The sequence below is a fragment of the Oncorhynchus gorbuscha genome, linkage group LG19 (assembly GCF_021184085.1).
Source record: "Oncorhynchus gorbuscha isolate QuinsamMale2020 ecotype Even-year linkage group LG19, OgorEven_v1.0, whole genome shotgun sequence".
Taxonomy (NCBI): Eukaryota; Metazoa; Chordata; class Actinopteri; order Salmoniformes; family Salmonidae; genus Oncorhynchus; species Oncorhynchus gorbuscha.
Window position 1 is genome coordinate 27,684,510 of NC_060191.1, and position 19,312 is coordinate 27,703,821.

General features: G+C 46.7%; 1 protein-coding gene across 1 annotated transcript in view; it reads left to right on the forward strand.

Annotated features, from left to right (window-relative positions):
* Positions 1-19,312, forward strand: part of LOC124004869 (zinc finger protein 236-like) — a 95,129-nt gene that overhangs the window by 67,421 nt on the left and 8,396 nt on the right. The window contains 10 exon segments of the mRNA XM_046313696.1: positions 2,220-2,621; positions 4,570-4,715; positions 4,941-5,111; positions 5,113-5,164; positions 6,815-7,003; positions 8,483-8,626; positions 10,665-10,831; positions 16,446-16,574; positions 16,692-16,886; positions 19,004-19,133. Coding sequence (XP_046169652.1) covers positions 2,220-2,621; positions 4,570-4,715; positions 4,941-5,111; positions 5,113-5,164; positions 6,815-7,003; positions 8,483-8,626; positions 10,665-10,831; positions 16,446-16,574; positions 16,692-16,886; positions 19,004-19,133 — 1,725 coding nt within the window.

Below are 19,312 nucleotides of genomic sequence, written 5' to 3' on the forward strand. Positions count from 1 at the left end.
ACCAGGCGGCTACTTGCAAAACTGCAGGATAACATCAAGTGGGCACGGATGAAAATCAAGCCAAGCAAATCTCGAAGCATCTCCATAGTCAAGGGACAGCTTAAAGATGTGAGGTTCTGCATTGGAGATGACCCGATACCAACGGTGTCTGAGCAACCCATCAAGAGCCTGGGTAGATGGTACAACGAAAGCCTCCGGGATAAAGATCAAGTGCAGCAAGTAAGGCAGGACATCGCCGACGGTCTTGAGAACATCAACAAGACCCTACTGCCTGGGAGGCTCAAGCTCTGGTGCCTACAGTTTGGACTTCTCCCCCGGGTAATGTGGCCACTCACCGTCTATGAGGTCCCAATAACAACAGTGGAGAAGATGGAGCGAACCATTACCTCATACGTGAAGAAATGGCTGGGTGTCCCACGATGCCTGAGTAACATCGGCCTCTATGGCAAAGGGGTCCTTGAACTACCTCTTACAAGTCTAACGGAGGAGTACAAGTGCTCTAAAGTAAGACTTTAGATGACATTGAAGGACTCCAAAGACCAGACCATTAGCAAGGCTGCACCTCCCCTACAAACTGGACGGAAATGGACATCATCCAAGGCTGTGCAGCAAGCAACATCAGCCCTGAGACACCAAGACATTGTGGGGAATATCCAGCATGGAAGAGGAGGCTTTGGCCTGGCAGCAAGCAAACCAACGTTCCATAAGGCAACAACATCTGAACGCAGGAAGCTAGTGGTCGAGGAGGTACGCAGACAGGAGGAGACTGCAAGAAGTGCAAAGGCTGTCTCTCTTGCTAAACAAGGGCAATGGACGCGGTGGGAAGGCCTGGAGAGGAGAAAGATCAACTGGAGTGAGCTTTGGCAAATGGAGGCAAGCAACATCAGCTTCATCATAAGAGCTGTTTATGATGTGCTTCCATCACCAAAAAATCTACATCAATGGTATGGCGAGGACTCGACCTGCCCCCTCTGCCCAGCTCCAGCGACTCTCAGGCATATAATGACAGGTTGCAAGACCAGCCTCTCACAAGGCCGCTACACCTGGAGGCACAATCAGGTCCTCATGAGCCTGGCTGCAGCACTTGAGACCAAGAGGAGTGCAACCAATTCATTACCTCCAAAAACAAGCAATCCCGTCAAAACAACAACATTCATCCGGGAGGGACAGAAAAGGCCCAAGTATCCTCCTACAAAGCCAGAAACTGGACACCTAGCCATGGCCCGGGACTGGAAGATGCTTGTCGATATTGGCCAGCAACTCATTTTTCCACCTGAGATTGCTTCTACCAACCTTAGGCCAGACATGGTACTCTGGTCCCCTTCACGAAAGGCTGTGTACATCATAGAGCTCACAGTCCCGTGGGAAAACTCTGTTGAAGAGGCCTACGAGCGTAAGAAACTGCGTTACACAGAGTTGGCAGCAGACGCAACTCAGCGTGGCTGGAATGCAAAAGTCTGGCCAGTTGAAGTGGGATGCAGAGGATTCGTGGCTTCTTCCATCATCAGGTTGCTGAAAGAACTTGGAATCCATGGACAGGCTCTGCGGCAGACCGTCAGAGCAGTTTCTCAAGCAGCTGAAAGAGGCAGCCAGTGGATCTGGATCAAACGGAAGGACCCTTGCTGGGCTATAACTTCATGACCCCTCACCCCCACCTGAGAACTCAATTCAGATCCCTCCAACTTGAGGAGGGCATATGAGGTATGCGGTCAGCTGTATGGCTGGCTCAGGGAAGAGGACGCCCCTGCCTTGCACAGTCCTGTGGGACATCTTAATTGGGCATGGGACACAAGCTAAGGCTTGATCACCCTTTAGCTGGCCACCTTTGATGAGGGTGTTTAGTGATTAAAGGCCGAAACACCCACTGATTCGAAGGCACACTACTGAGGATGTGTCCCAAAAATTGACATCTTACCCCAGTCTAAGAAATAAACCTCCCATGCCACTCTGTCAACATCACGGCAAATCTCATGCGAGTGCATTCCATCTATTGGCACAATGGACAGTTTCGTCCCGTGTTTTATGATTCTTCTTTGTATTGATTCACGTCAATCTAGGGTCACAATAAAACCTTGGCGGCCATCACCCGATCCCAGACCTCAGCCGCATTATTGCAAAACCTACCACTATGTCAAATAATGAGAATCAGTGGTACACTGTAGGGCTACATACTATGCTATCATGATAACAATGCTATCATTCTGTTCTCTCCCCTGCAGGTCAGAAGCTGTTCAGCTGTCACATGTGCAACACGTCCTTTTCCACCAAAGGGAGTCTGAAAGTCCACATGCGTCTCCACACGGGCTCCAAGCCCTTCAAATGCCCCTTCTGCGAGCTCCGCTTCCGCACCTCAGGCCACCGCAAGACCCACATCCAGTGTCACTACCGGCCCAGCTCAGAGGGTCGGAAGGCCAAGCGAGCGGCATTGTCCAGAAGTAACCAGAAGCAGCAGCAGCACCCGGGTAACCCAGAGACCCTGCACCCTGTGGGTCTGCTCCAGGCTACCACCACAGACCATAACATCTACCTCCCAGCCAACCAGGTCCTCGCAGGCCAGTTTGATCAGAACCTGCTGCAGCAAGGCCTGGTGGGCCAGGCTATTCTGCCTACCTCCATGTCAGGTAAGGACTCACTCACATCAGGGTTGGGGCTCCAATTAAATTAATATATTGAGTTGCACATAAAAATGTACACATGCAATTCAATTCCTGACTTGAGTTTAGGTGGAATTCACCCCAAACCTGGCACACCCTCACATTCCCACAACCGTCCATTGCCACAAGCACATCATTGTTTCATTCTTATTGCCAATACTTATTACCCTATGCAAGCCTAGCTCACCCCTTCCACTATTGACATGAAGCATGCACCCAAGTGCTGCTCAGCACAGCAACCATATTTCACCTGAACAGTCAACCCTAGCCGAGTCTACATTCAAACCATAGTTTGAGACGGAGAGGAGAGGTTTGAATCCTGAGTCTTAAGTACAGTCTGTTCTCAGTAGCCACGAGACGGAGGATGAGAGCTGGATATTGCATCCCTTGTGGGACATTACATCAAAATTGCATCATACTGTCATCATTTCAACCCGTTTCTGGTTGTAACAGCGTCATTTCAACTGTTTTGCCTGCTCTGTCTCATTTCCAGGCAGAATTGTCACCGTTGTCATATTCGGGGATTTCTGCGAATTGAGAGTGAGGTCAAATAGTTTAGTCCAGTAAAATATCAAAAGTATTCATATTCATTTTTAAAAATCAGAATACTTGGTAGTAAAGAAGGACATGCTTGTCTTTCACTAAATTATTCCACTGCTCTGTCATTCACTACATACTTTAGTCTGAGACTGAAATTGTTTGAGGTGAAGAGGGGCACGAGGGGTTTTGTACGAAACAAAGTCATCAGCGATTGGATCGTCTCTAACCAATCAGAGTGCAAACGTCCAAACTGCCGCTTTACCCAACTCGTGTGCTGTCCCTGGCCCAACCCATCGGTTTCTGGACCAATAAGTCGGCACCAAATGTGTTTGAATTCGGTGAGGGGTCGAGGAGGCACTCCGGTCATTGTGGAGAAGTAACTAACGTCCGTGGGCATTTGGCTGGAGCAAGGAGTCTGGGTAGCCAGGCATCGTCTTTCACGCCTGGTTCAAAAGCAAGACCGATGTTCTGCAAATATTGAAAAGCATTTTTCCTGTAGTTTGCCTCGTGTGAGCCTCCATGTCAAAGACAAGTTTCCATCTTATGTAGACTTTCGGGAAAATAAGTATTTGTTCCATCCAATTCATTAAGACATTCTAGGCTACAACTATAGTATGATGTATCTGTTAATTAGTTCTACAGACTGGGATGGAATAAGGAATCTGAAACAAGATTTGTGGAGTCTGAAACGCATCAACACTTAAGAGTCGAACTCTTTTGACTGAACTCTGGCTCACTTCACCTCTAATCTGTCGTTTGTTCAAACTGGCGGTGAGGAGGAAGCCATCCAAAAAAAAGCAGCCTGGAAATGAATTTCCCTCAGTGCTGTTTGAAAATCTACGTAGAAGCGCTTCGAAATGGCTTCCACGCACCGTGCTCATTGCTGGCACACAGCTCCGCTTGTAACGCCCCCTAGTTCCCTCTAAGATCCCCCCGTTTGATGATAACTCACTCCGAGCCACTCTCCTCTTATCTGTCCGAGCAGACAGAAGGCACATCGAGCAAACACAGAAAAATCGGACGCAAATCTGCATTAAATTAAGTTATTGGTGTTATTTTTCAAAGTCCCACACCTTAAATGTTGTTTTATGGTGGGTTTAGAGGCTAGACACTTGAACTGGGCACATAATACATTTATAAGTGACATTTCTCCAGAATATATGGGTGTTTGTGATTCATTTAAGTGATAGAAAATGGCTGTAAATATCACAGAATGGGAGTCTTCTTTTTATAACAGCCCGTTTTTGTGTTGTATATAAACTTGATGACATTTTGTGTCTTACTGATGTGATACTTCAAATAAAGATCCAGTTATCTAAGCTTGGGACAATATATGTCTTCTGATCTAATCGTGTGGTTTGTGATTGTATTGTAGCGGGTGGTGACCTGACAGTGTCTCTGTCGGAGGGTCTGGCTACTCTGGAGGGCATCCACCTCCAGCTTACCTCTGCCAACCTAGTGTGTCCCAACGTCCAGATCTCTGGCATCGACACCAGCAACATCAACAACATCACACTGCAGGTAATGCAGTGTGTCCCCGCCAGTGTCACCTACTTCTCGCCCTCTCTCTTTACTCTCTCTCCTTTGCTCCACCTCTCCTCCCTTGGTTCCCTCGTTTTCATCATTTGTCCTACTCTCCTCTGCTCCCCTATCGCTCTCCCTCTCTCTTTTCACCTCCCTCTCTCTCTACCCCTCCCCCCACCCGTGTCCTGTGTTGACTCATTGGGATTCTCCCATCCCCTCCAGATTGACCCAGCTATCCTCCAGCAGGGAGGTCTCCTCTCCCACGCCCTGACAGGAGACGGAGGCCTGACCAGCCACCCTGGTTCCCACCTCATGGCCACGGGAGACCCTTCGGCGCCCGGCTCCAATGTGGTCCTGCACCCGCTCACCAGCCTGTCCCTGCAGCCCTCCGCCATCGGCCCCCGGCCACGTCACCATGGGCAGCCTTGGCGAGCACGACAACACAGGTGCATGGTGGTCCCGTCTTCTCCCCGGAACTTTGCATTTCTGTTCCTATACGAACATGATCACTCAGGAGAATTGAAGGGATAGTTCACTCGGAAGGTTCACTTGTATTATGTTTATTAGTCAACTGTTACTACGATCCCAAAACATTGTGCATGTCAGCAGTCACGTTTTGAAGATGGAGCATTTTCTGTACAAAGCAAACACTGTGATGCCTTTTCGATTAAAAACGTTTTTTTCTCCTCAACTTACCTGTTCCTTCAACAGTTGCATACATTTTCTTTGACAAAACGGGTGCACGGTACCTCTCATATGCGTTCCGATACTACCATTGACCACGTTTACATGCGCACAGTATTCCTGATAGTAGTTCATATCCCGCTTAAGGTCTTATCCGCTCATAACCCGCTCATGAGTATCCCTGTATTCATGAATTTGGAGGCTGACTTTGGCCTATAACCTTTCACATGTAACGTAATAGAACTTTAACTCCTGCAGAATGATGCATTTCTGGCAGTGAAATTTTACAACAAATGTTAATTTTGTCCCGGGAACAAGAGTGGAGAAATATGATTTCTTTCTTTCGGCATCTCTTGAGAAAATGTGACTGCGCGTGTAATGTGTTGTCTTTGACACTGTTATGCAAGCAGACAGTATTTCAACCACATAAAATATGCAACCAAGACGAACAGAAGTCTTTCCAGAAAGTGTTTGGTAATTTTCTCAGCTTTTAATTTCCTCAAAACCACTCAAACTGACTGTTTTTTGGAGTTAATGCGTTTTCTCTCCGGTCCCTAAACGAACCAGACAACTTTACTGGTGTTTACTTGATTACTAATGCATTCATTCTATCGATGTAAGACATTCTGATGAGCCCTATTTTATTTAGTCTTCTAGGGCAACAAGTTATGACAGAAGTGAAGCTGCGTGTATCAAACTTTAGTTGACAAATGGACTACCAAATGTTGTAAATTATAATATGGCCAACCAAATGTCAGATAATTTTTTTTATTACAGTAAATTAATTATAGTAGGCAAAATTATTATGGGATTGTTCATGTGGATTTAACTGCACAGGTAGCCCACTTTTTGAAGTGATTTTTGTTTGACAATCAGGTGAAAACATCATCGCACAACACCCATGATAAGCAAAACTCCGCCTGCGCAGACCGCAAAAACAACAGTAAACCGGATAAGATTTTTACATGCCACATTACCCCGTCTTCGATCAGCATATCCCAGGCTTATCCGGGTTTCTCATAACTAATGTATGCAGCTGACCGTGTCTCTTCTCTTCTACTCCTATCCTTTCCTCTCTTTTGGGCCCCACAGCTTTCTGTTGTTTATGTGAGTGTCTGTGATGTGTGGCCCCACCGAGAGGAAACTGTCACAATGAGTTTGTTCCACAGCCATGCTTTCACACCAGCTGGACCTACTTTGACGGCATAGGGTGTCAGCTTAGGGCATGGGGGAGATAGAGGAGAGAATAGATAGAGGGAGTAAAGGAGGGATATGGAGAGGAGGGATGAAAAGGGGAGAGGATAGGAGAGACAAAAAGAGAGGAAGGAATGGAGGAAGGATAGAAGTGAGGAGAGTCAATTAGTTCATGATGACTTCTGTAACTCCCTGTTTTCTCTCCCTGCCCCCTTTAGGCTCTCATCAGGACCTGAGTCATGTGATGAGTGGTCCAGGCCTGGTGTCCAGTGGGGCTCAGGAGATCACTCTGACCATCAACAACTCCAGCCTCACCCAGGCTCTAGCTCAGGCCCAGGCCAACGCTGCTGCTGGGGGCAACACTGCTGCAGGCAACCACCCCCAGGAGATCACACTCACCATATCAGGTAGACACACACAAATGATCTGTCCCTGTTCTCCATACTTCTCCCAAAGTGTACTCTTGCACGCTCCCCGTCATGGATTTATCAATGAAGGAAACTCTCCTACTAATGCTTTCAATCAATCCAATATACTTTAAAATATGTACTATGCAGACATTTCTCTGCCATTTCCTGGTTGCTTTAAAATGTGAATAGTTCACCTAATTTCAGTTTGTGACAAAAACGAGCAAGTATATATAGTGTAGCAAATCATAGTATCATCTAAACCGCTGTGAAAAATATTTTCAGCTGTTTGAAGCTTGTGTGCAAAACCAAAAGTAAAAGACTCAAAAACGAACCTTAAGAAAGGGAAGCATAGAAAAGGCACACTTGCTTTCAATGAGATTGACAGATCTACAACACACATTTCTACGTGAATTTGGTCGGGTCGTCCAAAAAGTTCCGTATTGTAGCTTAAAATCTGACACAAGTGCACACTTTGGGAAAACACACACACAGCTACAGGCAAACACTCACCACAGGCACTCACTCGCTCATGCCCACACATACGTAGCAGCTAAACAAGCTGGCTCACAGGAGCACAATCAATCTATTTTTCTCTTCACCTTAATTCAACAAACCAAGTTCATTAAAATGTCCGAAAATCAAGAACTGTGTTTTCTACAGTTGCCCTTGAGAGTAACACATATTTTCATGAGACTATAATTGGTATGCTGTCCAGATGCGTCGACAGCGCTTCAAGGATACTTAATCGTGAGATACTCAAAATATGCATGAATAGTTCACAAAGAATTCTCTTCGCCTATTCTTATAAATATGTCGTTGCAGCACTCACATGCCACAAAAATGTCAATTGACATACTGGACACACACACACACACACACACACACACACACACACACACACACACACACACACACACACACACACACACACACACACACACACACACACACACACACACACACACACACACACACACACACACACACACACATACACACATACACACACACACGGAGCCTTCAATGCCCAAAACGTAATCCATCCACTCTGCCCGGAATTCAATTTCAGTCGTAAAATTTAAATTAAAGTGCATCCTCACGGAGGGGCAATTTCACAGTAGCCGAGTGATGCTGAGACTTTACTTTTTTTGAATGCCAAACAAAAGAACAATGTTTCAAAGTTAAACATACAACTCTATGCACAAGGACGACTCTTAAAAATGTCCATGGAAAATATTACAAAAACACATTTACTTGACGAACGGTGCAGATGCAAAGTTTGATAGCAGATTGCTGGTTTGTGCTTCTTGTGCCGTCGTTCTGTTACCAAACATTGCACGAATGTAAACAAAACAAAAACTCAACGGAGAGATGAAGACTGCAGACATAGAAAAAGAGCGAGAGGGGCCGGGAGGAAGATAATTGAATCACGTCACTGTGGGCTGGAGATGAAATGTATTTTCTCTCTTTCTGAAGGTCAAGACCTCCTCCAGCAGCACGGCGCCCCTGGTTGCGGAGAGATGATTGGCGGGATCAGGCTGGCATCCCACCAAACCACAGGTGCCACCCTCACCATGTGCAATGACCACCTCCTACCTCAGAGCAACGCGGGCCTGACTGGTAAGGATTGGCAGCAGCACGGCTGTGTGTGTGTGTATGTATGTTTGCGTCTACTCACCCATTGTGCAGCCCACTGGGAGCACACAGTGAAGAGCCTGTGATGTAAAGTGTGTTGAGTGATTCGTTCAGCGGGAGAGATGAAGAGCTGGGTCAATTAGCAGGCTGATTGCAGTACCTCTCAATGCTCATCACTTGTGCAGTTAAATCAACTTCTCCGAGCCGTCGTCATCACTCTCCTCTCAACTCAAGTGGACAATATTCTGTGACAAACAATGAATAGGCATTGAGAGGTGTTTGGTCATTTTACAAATGTATTCTTATTTAACAACAGTGAGTCATCTAATCAAGAGACGTTATGAAAGAATGAGACGATAGTAAAGCTTTCGGTTGGATGAATGGAGAATTGTGTATTTGTATGCCAAGGCAGAGGCCATTCTTCCAGGCGTCCAAACACATTAAGGCACTTGCATCACACATAAAACAAAAGACAAAACAGTACATCATATAACATTATTAATCCCCATGCGTATCTACAAATCAAAACGTACAATACAACAATATTACAATGTACGTGTGTGTAGAGTTTGTGTGCGCGTGTCTGTTCCCGTGTGTTTGTATCTCTTCACAGTCCCCGCTGTTCCATAAGGTGTATTTTTTGTTTGTTTAAAAAAAATCTGATTCTACTGCTGTCATCAGTTACCTGATGTGGGATAGAGTTCCATGTAGCCATGGCTCTATGCAGGACTGTGTGCCTCACATATTCTGTTCTGGACTTGAGGATTGTGAAGAGACCTCTGGTAGCATGTCTTGTGGGGTATGTACAGTGAGGGAAAAAAACTATTTGATCCCCTGCTGATTTTGTACGTTTGCCCACAAAAATCCAGAAAAATGCATGTCAAAAATGTATAAAATGTATAACATTTTTGACATGCGCTTTTCTGGATTTTTGTTGTTGTTATTCTGTCTCTCACAGTTCAAATAAACCTACCATTAAAATTATAGACTGATCCTTTCTTTGTCAGTGGGCAAACGTACAGAATCAGCAGGGGATCAAATACTTTTCCCCTCACTGTATGGGTGTCTGGGCTGTGTGCTAGTAGTTTAGACAGCTTGGTGCATTCACCATGTCAACATTTCTTATGAAAATAAGTAGTGATGAAGTCAATCTCGCCTCTACTTTGAGCCGTGAGAGATTGACATTCATGTCATTAATGTTAGCTCTCTGTTTACTTTTAAGGGCCAGCCGTGCTGCCCTGTTCTGAGCCAATTGGAGCGGCAGATAGCCTAGTGGTCAGAGTGATGGGCCAGTAACCAAAAGGTTTCGAGATCGAATCTCTGAACAAGGCAGTTAACCCACTGTTCCTAGGCCGTCATTGTAACTAAGAATTTGTTCTTAACTGACTTGCCTAGTTAAATAAAGGATAAAACATTTTTTTTTGTGTGTGTCATTTTCCGAGGTCCCTCTTTGTGGCACCTGACAACACGACTGAACAGTAGTCAAGGTGCGACAAAACTAGGGCCTGTAGGACCTGCATTCTTGATAGTGTTGTTGGACAGACTTCTCCACATCTTAGCTATTGTTGTATCAACAAGTTTTGACCATGATCGTTCAACTTCCTCAATTTAGGCCTTGGGGTTCTTGGTCATTCACATTTGTACGCTGCGGAACATAGTTGGCAAGATTCCTTGTGAGTGTGGGTAAGCTGCTAGGGCCTAATTTCCCTTCACACTGTCACATCTCAATTTTAAATGATGCTTGCAGAGAACAAGTCAACTATCTGGTGACCTCTTATAAAATGTGTTTTTTTCACGCATTTGCTGTTCATGTGGCGTTTTCAGGCATCTTCCCAATCCACTCCGTCAATTTCCACTGGCTTGCTCTCCTTCCGATTACCATATGCCACAGTGCATCATTCTACCCATTTGAAAATGCATTGCCAGTTCAGTTTCAATGGCATGACACCAGCATGGCTTATTAAAATCTTGCAAGTATTTCTGTCGAGCTAAATTCTCACCTACTTCCTGTCTCTCCTGTCAGTCACAAGCCTGCCGCCTAGCACCTCCCTGTCACAGACGGCTGGCTCCCAGAGTCTGGTGATGTCGTCATCGAGCATGGCCAGCGACGGCAGCGTGACTCTCACACTGGAGGACACACAGGGTATGCTGGACGCTCAACCTCAATTCACGCTCAACTTCAACGCACAGGTAACCACTCTGAAACACACACACACAATCATGCAGGTACACAACAGCACATACACAGGTAACCACTCTGAAAAATACACACATGGGCGTGCATACACCCACCCACACACAGATATGTCTTACTATACTTTTTGGGGACCAACAATTGATTCCCCATTCAAAATCATATTTCCCTAAACCTAACCACTGACCTTAATTCTAACCCTAAATCTAAACCTAACCACTAACCTTAATTCTAACCCTAAATCTAAGCCTTTTATTTGTATTTATTTATTTCACTTTTATTTAACCAGGTAGGCTAGTCGAGAACAAGTTCTCATTTGCAACTGCAACCTGGCCAAGATGAAGCATAGCAATTCGACACATACAACAACACAGAGTTACACATGGAATAAACAAAACATACAGTCAATAATACAGTAGAAAAAAGAAAACAAAACGTCTATATACAGTGAGTGCAAATGAAGTAAGATAAGGGAGTTAAGGCAATAAATAAGAACAATGGCTTTGGGGGTGACCAGTGAGATATACCTGCTGGAGCGCGTGCTACGAATGGGTGCTGCTATGGTGACCAGTGAGCTGAGATAAGGCGGGGCTTTACCTAGCAGAGACTTGTAGATAGCCTGTAGCCAGTGGGTTTGGCGACAAGTATGAAGCGAGGGCCAACCAACGAGAGCGTACAGGTCGCAGTGGTGGGTAGTGTATGGGGCTTTTGTGACAAAACGGATGGCACTGTGATAGACTGCATCCAATTTGTTGAGTGTTGGAGGCTATTTTATAGATGACATCGCCGAAGTCGAGGATCAAATCAAATCAAATTGTATTTGTCACATACACATGGTTAGCAGATGTTAATGCGAGCGTAGCGAAATGCGTGTGCTTCTAGTTCCGACAATGCAGTAATAAACAACAAGTAATCTAGCTAACAATTCCAAAACTACTACCTTATAGACACAAGTGTAAGGGGATAAAGAATATGTACATAAAGATATATCAATGAGTGATGGTACAGAGCGGCATAGGCAAGATACAGTAGATGGTATTAAGTACAGTATATACATATGAGATGAATATGTAAACAAAGTGGCATAGTTAAAGTGGCTAGTGATACATGTATTACATAAAGATGCAGTAGATGATATAGCGTAGAGTATATACATATACATATGAGATTAATAATGTAGGGTATGTAAACATTATATTAGGTAGCATTGTTTAAAGTGGCTAGTGATATATTTTACATCATTTCCCATCAATTCCCATTATTAAAGTGGCTGGAGTTGAGTCAGTGTATTGGCAGCAGCCACTCAATGTTAGTGGTGGCTGTTTAACAGTCTGATGGCCTTGAGATAGAAGCTATTTTTCAGTCTCTCGGTCCCAGCTTTGATGCACCTGTACTGACCTCTCCTTCTGGATGATAGCGGGGTGAACAGGCAGTCGCTCGGGTGGTTGCTGTCCTTGATGATCTTTATGGCCTTCCTGTGACATCGGGTGGTGTAGGTGTCCTGGAGGGCAGGTAGTTTGCCCCCGGTGATGCGTTGTGCAGACCTCATTACCCTCTGGCGAGCCTTACGGTTGTGGGCGGAGCAGTTGCCGTACCAGGCGGTGATACAGCCCGACAGGATGCTCTCGGTTGTGCATCTGTAGAAGTTTGTGAGTGCTTTTGGTGACAAGCCGAATTTCTTCAGCCTCCTGAGGTTGAATAGGCGCTGCTGCGCCTTCTTCACGATGCTGTCTGTGTGCATTTACATTTAAGTCATTTAGCAGACGCTCTTATCCAGAGCGACTTACAAATTGGTGCATTCACCTTATGACATCCAGTGGAACAGTCACTTTACAATAGTGCATCTAAATCTTAAAGGGGGGGGTGAGAGGGATTTACTTATCCTATCCTAGGTATTCCTTAAAGAGGTGGGGTTTCAGGTGTCTCCGGAAGGTGGTGATTGACTCCGCTGTCCTGTCGTCGTGAGGGAGTTTGTTCCACCATTGGGGGGCCAGAGCAGCGAACAGTTTTGACTGGGCTGAGCGGGAGCTGTACTTCCTCAGTGGTAGGGAGGCGAGCAGGCCAGAGGTGGATGAACGCAGTGCCCTTGTTTGGGTGTAGGGCCTGATCAGAGCCTGGAGGTACTGAGGTGCCGTTCCCCTCACAGCTCCGTAGGCAAGCACCATGGTCTTGTAGCGGATGCGAGCTTCAACTGGAAGCCAGTGGAGAGAGCGGAGGAGCGGGGTGACGTGAGAGAACTTGGGAAGGTTGAACACCAGACGGGCTGCGGCGTTCTGGATGAGTTGTAGGGGTTTAATGGCACAGGCAGGGAGCCTAGCCAACAGCGAGTTGCAGTAATCCAGACGGGAGATGACAAGTGCCTGGATTAGGACCTGCGCGGCTTCCTGTGTGAGGCAGGGTCGTACTCTGCGGATGTTGTAGAGCATGAACCTACAGGAACGGCCCACCGCCTTGATGTTAGTTGAGAACGACAGGGTGTTGTCCAGGATCACGCCAAGGTTCTTAGCGCTCTGGGAGGAGGACACAATGGAGTTGTCAACCGTGATGGCGAGATCATGGAACGGGCAGTCCTTCCCCGGGAGGAAGAGCAGCTCCGTCTTGCCGAGGTTCAGCTTGAGGTGGTGATCCGTCATCCACACTGATATGTCTGCCAGACATGCAGAGATGCGATTCGCCACCTGGTCATCAGAAGGGGGAAAGGAGAAGATTAATTGTGTGTCGTCTGCATAGCAATGATATGAGAGACCATGTGAGGTTATGACAGAGCCAAGTGACTTGGTGTATAGCGAGAATAGGAGAGGGCCTAGAACAGAGCCCTGGGGGACACCAGTGGTGAGAGCGCGTGGTGAGGAGACAGATTTTCGCCACGCCACCTGGTATGAGCGACCTGTCAGGTAGGACGCAATCCAAGCGTGGGCCGCGCCGGAGATGCCCAACTCTGAGAGGGTGGAGAGGAAGATCTGATGGTTCACAGTATCGAAGGCAGCCGATAGATCTAGAAGGATGAGAGCAGAGGAGAGAGAGTTAGCTTTAGCAGTGCAGAGCGCCTCCGTGATACAGAGGAGAGCAGTCTCAGTTGAATGACTAGTCTTGAAACCTGACTGATTTGGATCAAGAAGGTCATTCAGAGAGAGATAGCGGGAGAGCTGGCCAAGGACGGCACGTTCAAGAGTTTTGGAGAGAAAAGAAAGAAGGGATACTGGTCTGTAATTGTTGACATCGGAGGGATCGAGTGTAGGTTTTTTCAGAAGGGGTGCAACTCTTGCTCTCTTGAAGACGGAAGGGACGTAGCCAGCGGTCAGGGATGAGTTGATGAGCGAGGTGAGGTAAGGGAGAAGGTCTCCGGAAATGGTCTGGAGAAGAGAGGAGGGGATAGGGTCAAGCGGGCAGGTTGTTGGGCGTCCGGCCGTCACCAGACGCGAGATTTCATCTGGAGAGAGAGGGGAGAAAGAGGTCAGAGCACAGGGTAGGGCAGTGTGAGCAGAACCAGCGGTGTCGTTTGACTTAGCAAACGAGGATCGGAAGTCGTCGACCTTCTTTTCAAAATGGTTGACGAAGTCATCTGCACCGAGGGGGGAGGGGGAGGAGGATTCAGGAGGGAGGAGAAGGTGTCAAAGAGCTTCCTAGGGTTAGAGGCAGATGCTTGGAATTTAGAGTGGGAGAAAGTGGCTTTAGCAGCAGAGGCAGAGGAGGAAAATGTAGAGAGGAGGGAGTGAAAGGATGCCAGGTCTGCAGGGAGGCGAGTTTTCCTCCATTTCCGCTCGGCTGCCCGGAGCCCTGTTCTGTGAGCTCGCAATGAGTCATCGAGCCACGGAGCGGGAGGGGAGGACCGAGCCGGCCTGGAGGGATAGGGGACATAGAGAGTCAAAGGATGCAGAGAGGAAGGAGAGGAGGGTTGAGGAGGCAGAATCAGGAGATGGGTTGGAGAAGGTTTGAGCAGAGGGAAGAGATGATAGGATGGAAGAGGAGAGAGTAGCGGGCGAGAGAGAGCGAAGGTTGGGACGGCGCGATACCATCCGAGTAGGGGCAGTGTGGGAGGTGTTGGATGACAGCGAGAGGGAAAAGGATACAAGGTAGTGGTCGGAGACTTGGAGGGGAATTGCAATGAGGTTAGTGGAAGAACAGCATCTAGTAAAGATGAGGTCGAGCGTATTGCCTGCCTTGTGAGTAGGGGGGGAAGGTGAGAGGGTGAGGTCAAAAGAGGAGAGGAGTGGAAAGAAGGAGGCAGAGAGGAATGAGTCAAAGGTAGACGTGGGGAGGTTAAAGTCGCCCAGAACTGTGAGAGGTGAGCCGTCCTCAGGAAAGGAGCTTATCAAGGCATCAAGCTCATTGATGAACTCTCCGAGGGAACCTGGAGGGCGATAAATGATAAGGATGTTAAGCTTGAAAGGGCTGGTAACTGTGACAGCATGGAATTCAAAGGAGGCGATAGACAGATGGGTAAGGGGAGAAAGAGAGAATGACCACTTGGGAGAGATGAGGTTCCCGGTGCCACCACCCCGCTGACCAGAAGCTCTCGGGGTGTGCGAGAACACGTGGGCGGACGAAAAGAGAGCAGTAGGAGTAGCAGTGTTGTCTGTGGTGATCCATGTTTCCGTCAGTGCCAAGAAGTCGAGGGACTGGAGGGAGGCATAGGCTGAGATGAACTCTGCCTTGTTGGCCGCAGATCGGCAGTTCCAGAGGCTACCGGAGACCTGGAACTCCACGTGGGTCGTGCGCGCTGGGACCACCAGATTAGGGTGGCCGCGGCCACGCGGTGTGGAGCGTTTGTATGGTCTGTGCAGAGAGGAGAGAACAGGGATAGACAGACACATAGTTGACAGGCTACAGAAGAGGCTACGCTAATGCAAAGGAGATTGGAATGACAAGTGGACTACACGTCTCGAATGTTCAGAAAGTTAAGCTTACGTAGCAAGAATCTTATTGACTAAAATGATTAAAAAGATACAGTACTGCTGAAGTAGGCTAGCTGGCAGTGGGTGCGTTGTTGACACTACACTACACTCTGCTAAATGACTTAAATGTAAATGTAAATGTAAAGGTTAGCTGATGACAGCTAGCAGTGGTTTGTTGACTGATCGCTGGTAGTTAGTTAGCTGGCTAGCTTCAGTTGAGGGATTCCAGATCTGAAGTAAATAGAAATACTTTAGAAAAAAGCAGATCCACGCCACATTGGGTGAGGCGGGTTGCAGGAGAGTATTTAGAAGTTGAGGTTTAGGAAAATATTTTTAAAAGATCTGCGAAGAAAAATATATAAAAAGATATATATACAAGGGACACGACAGGACAAAGACGTCTGACTGCTACGCCATCTTGGAATCTTAATTCTAACCCTAAATCTAAACCTAACCAATAACCTTAATTCTAACCCTAAATCTAAACCTAACCAATAACCTTAATTCTAACCCTAAATCTAAACCTAAACCTAACCACTAACCCTAAATCTAAACCTAACCACTAACCTTTAATTCTTACCCTAAATCTAAGCCTAAAATATACTTTTAAAATTGAAGACCACTTCTCAGAATTTGAGTTGGTTTACTATTCTTGTGAGGACTTCTGGTACTCACACACACACACACAGTAACAGTGAGTATTTTCTCTCCATAGAGTCAGCAGTACCAAACTATGCTCAGTGACCAGGATCTCTCAGGACAACAGGCCGGCTCCACCCAGCAGGTCATACTGGTCAGTCACCACCCCCAGGCCACTGAGGAACAGCCCAACAATATTTACAGGGTCAGTCAGTGTATGCGTGTACCTGTACGTGTGTTGTGTTGTTAACAGATATCTAAGAAGGATATCTAAGGTGGGTAGGATAACGTGCATGTAATGTGTGTGTTGTGTTGAAACCAGCTGTCAGAGGAGGGCCAGGTGGTGGAGAAGGAGGACCAGGGGGAGAACCAGAAGCAGAACCAGTGTTTCTACTGCAATCAGGTGTGTCAGAGCGCCAACACGCTGCGACGCCACTGCAGGCAGGCCCACGGCAAGGACCGGTGCCACGTCTGCAGAGTGTGTGGCAAGGCCTTCAAAAGAGCTACTCACTTAAAGGTAAGCACGGACAGACACACAGTCGCCCACACACACACTGGAGACTGGACTATAGCATGGAACACTGTCAAGTATGCAGAGTGTGTGGCAAAGAAACACACAGTAGGTCTGGGCAGACACACACACCCACTACAGCATGTTTGTATGTTGTATGTATTCCTTCCATTCCCTGATAGTAGTTGCCCTGTCTTGCCCTCAGAGCAAATTTCAACTGTGGATAATCGTTTCCTGTGGGACCAGCTCTGAGTACTCTTGAGTGTATTCTGGGTGTATTCTGGGCGGTGGGACGGGGCTAAGAGTGGGTTACAGGAGTCAAACGGCCGAGGGTTTCTCTGCATTCAGGGGACTTTAAACACAATCGCCTTAGAGGACTTGAGCACAATGGCTAACACCTTTATTCTGCTGCTCCAGTTTCTTACTGGGTCTCGTAACAACTATAAATCAACTGTCACTCTTCCCTCTCTCTGTGTCCCAAACGCCTACTGCCTCCTGACAGGGTAATAATAGCGCCGGGAGGAGCGAGAGGTAAAAGTTAACAACTGAAGTCCAATTTCAGGCTGATGGTAATTTTCTCGAGTGCAAACTTTTTCTCCTCTGACAATGCTACTCACGAGGATACGGCTGCCCAAGGAAGAGAGGCTCTCCATTTAATATCTCCACCCCAGCACGTAAACAGTGGGAAGCTCTCAGCATTGAGGAGAGGCAGGAGCTTGACCTAATTTCTAGGGTTATAAGCAGAAGCAAGCTGCTCTCATCCAGCCTGGGAGCCACGCTGTTCTGCAACTCCTCAATGTCCTCATCTGTCCTTGGCTGTGTACTGTGTGTGTGTGTGCGAGCGTATGACCGTCTTGACCTGATATGACACGTGTGATCCCCTGATGGGTGTGTCTGTGTCCATGTGTATGAACAAGAGAGCGAGAGAGCACATTAGATGTGCGTTTCATTCAGAGAGAGTTTGTGTGTGTTAAGATCTATGGCTCAGTGACGCCCCCCTCATTCCTTGCTCATCCTGATCCCAAAAGCTTTCCTCATCTCATTTACGGAATTAAACGCTCCTTTGGAAAGGGGGAGCACGGCTGGAACCGTATCAAAGCCTGTTCCGTGCTAATCGGCAGCCCCATGTAACCCCGGAGGGGACATTTGGCGCATAGACTTCCCTGAAACTGGATGATTTTCCATTTAGAGGAGTGGATACTTTGTTAGTACATTAAGCTTATCAAGCATCTGATGCAATTACGCAAACAGATTTTAGTTCTGGGTGTCTGAGATTAGAGAATGTTTAATTCACGTTTTGTTTTATTTCTCCACTTTACAAACTGTTGCTGGGTTCATTAACTTTATGATGTCATTTAGCGATGGAGAGTGACAAACGGCAACAGTTTCATCAATAGTTAAGAGGGAAATACCAGTACTTTTATCAATAATGTTTAGGAGTTGAGTAGTGTTTATTTAAAGGTCAATACTAGGGCTGCTCAAAGTGGGGACCGCAGGCCAAACTTCACCCTGGACAACATTTGGCCCGAAAGTTTGGGCGCATGTTCACACGCACACATTCACACATGTGCGCACACAACCCTCACACATGTTTGTCTGTGTAGTTGGTTTGCTTGATCAGACTTTTTTATGACTCTGGGGACATGCAGAGGAAGTTATTTTACAAACTTTCAGTTTCTGATTTTTCTTGATCTTTAAAAGCAACTCTCATTCATCACACTACCCTGTGACGAGACTGGCCTTCTTGTTTCTTTGTTCATGACTAGACGGGAGTTTTCTTCAGTCTTCTTCATTAGACTTAGGAGTCTCTTGAGGATTCGTTATTAGACTGGAGTTTCTTGATGGGTTGTCATTGGACTTTGAGCTTCATTGATGGTTTGTTAGTAGACTTTGGGGTTTCTGGATGGTTCTGCATTAGAATTTATTTATTTTTTAATTGGGGGGGGTCCATCTTTAGACTTTTGGGTTTCCAATGATCCCAGATGTTTTTTTTTCACGGTTTTAAGTGTACGCTGGCGCAGTTGGCGGGCCAGTTCTCATGCAAATTGCAGATTTAAAAAAAAGATATTTGCTATGTTTTTTTTGTTCTGTGTCCCCGGACCTTTGACCTCTTTCTCCTACAGGACCACGAGCGTGTCCACCAGCGAGGACCCTCACTGGGCTCCCAAAGGCCCAAGTTCTTCAAATGCTCCTCCTGTGACAAAGCCTTCGCCAAGCCCAGCCAACTAGAGAGACACAACCGCACACACACAGGTAATCCCACACACGCACGCACAACGTTGACTCAAATAAATCCCTGACTACTATTCTGTTTAGGTCTATTGTACATCCCAGCCTTGAAGGCGCAAAAGTAAAAATATACCATAGGAATGAAGATGCTATCCTAGTCCTCGACTAGAGTGGCCTTTCATCAGGCATTTGCGAGACACTTT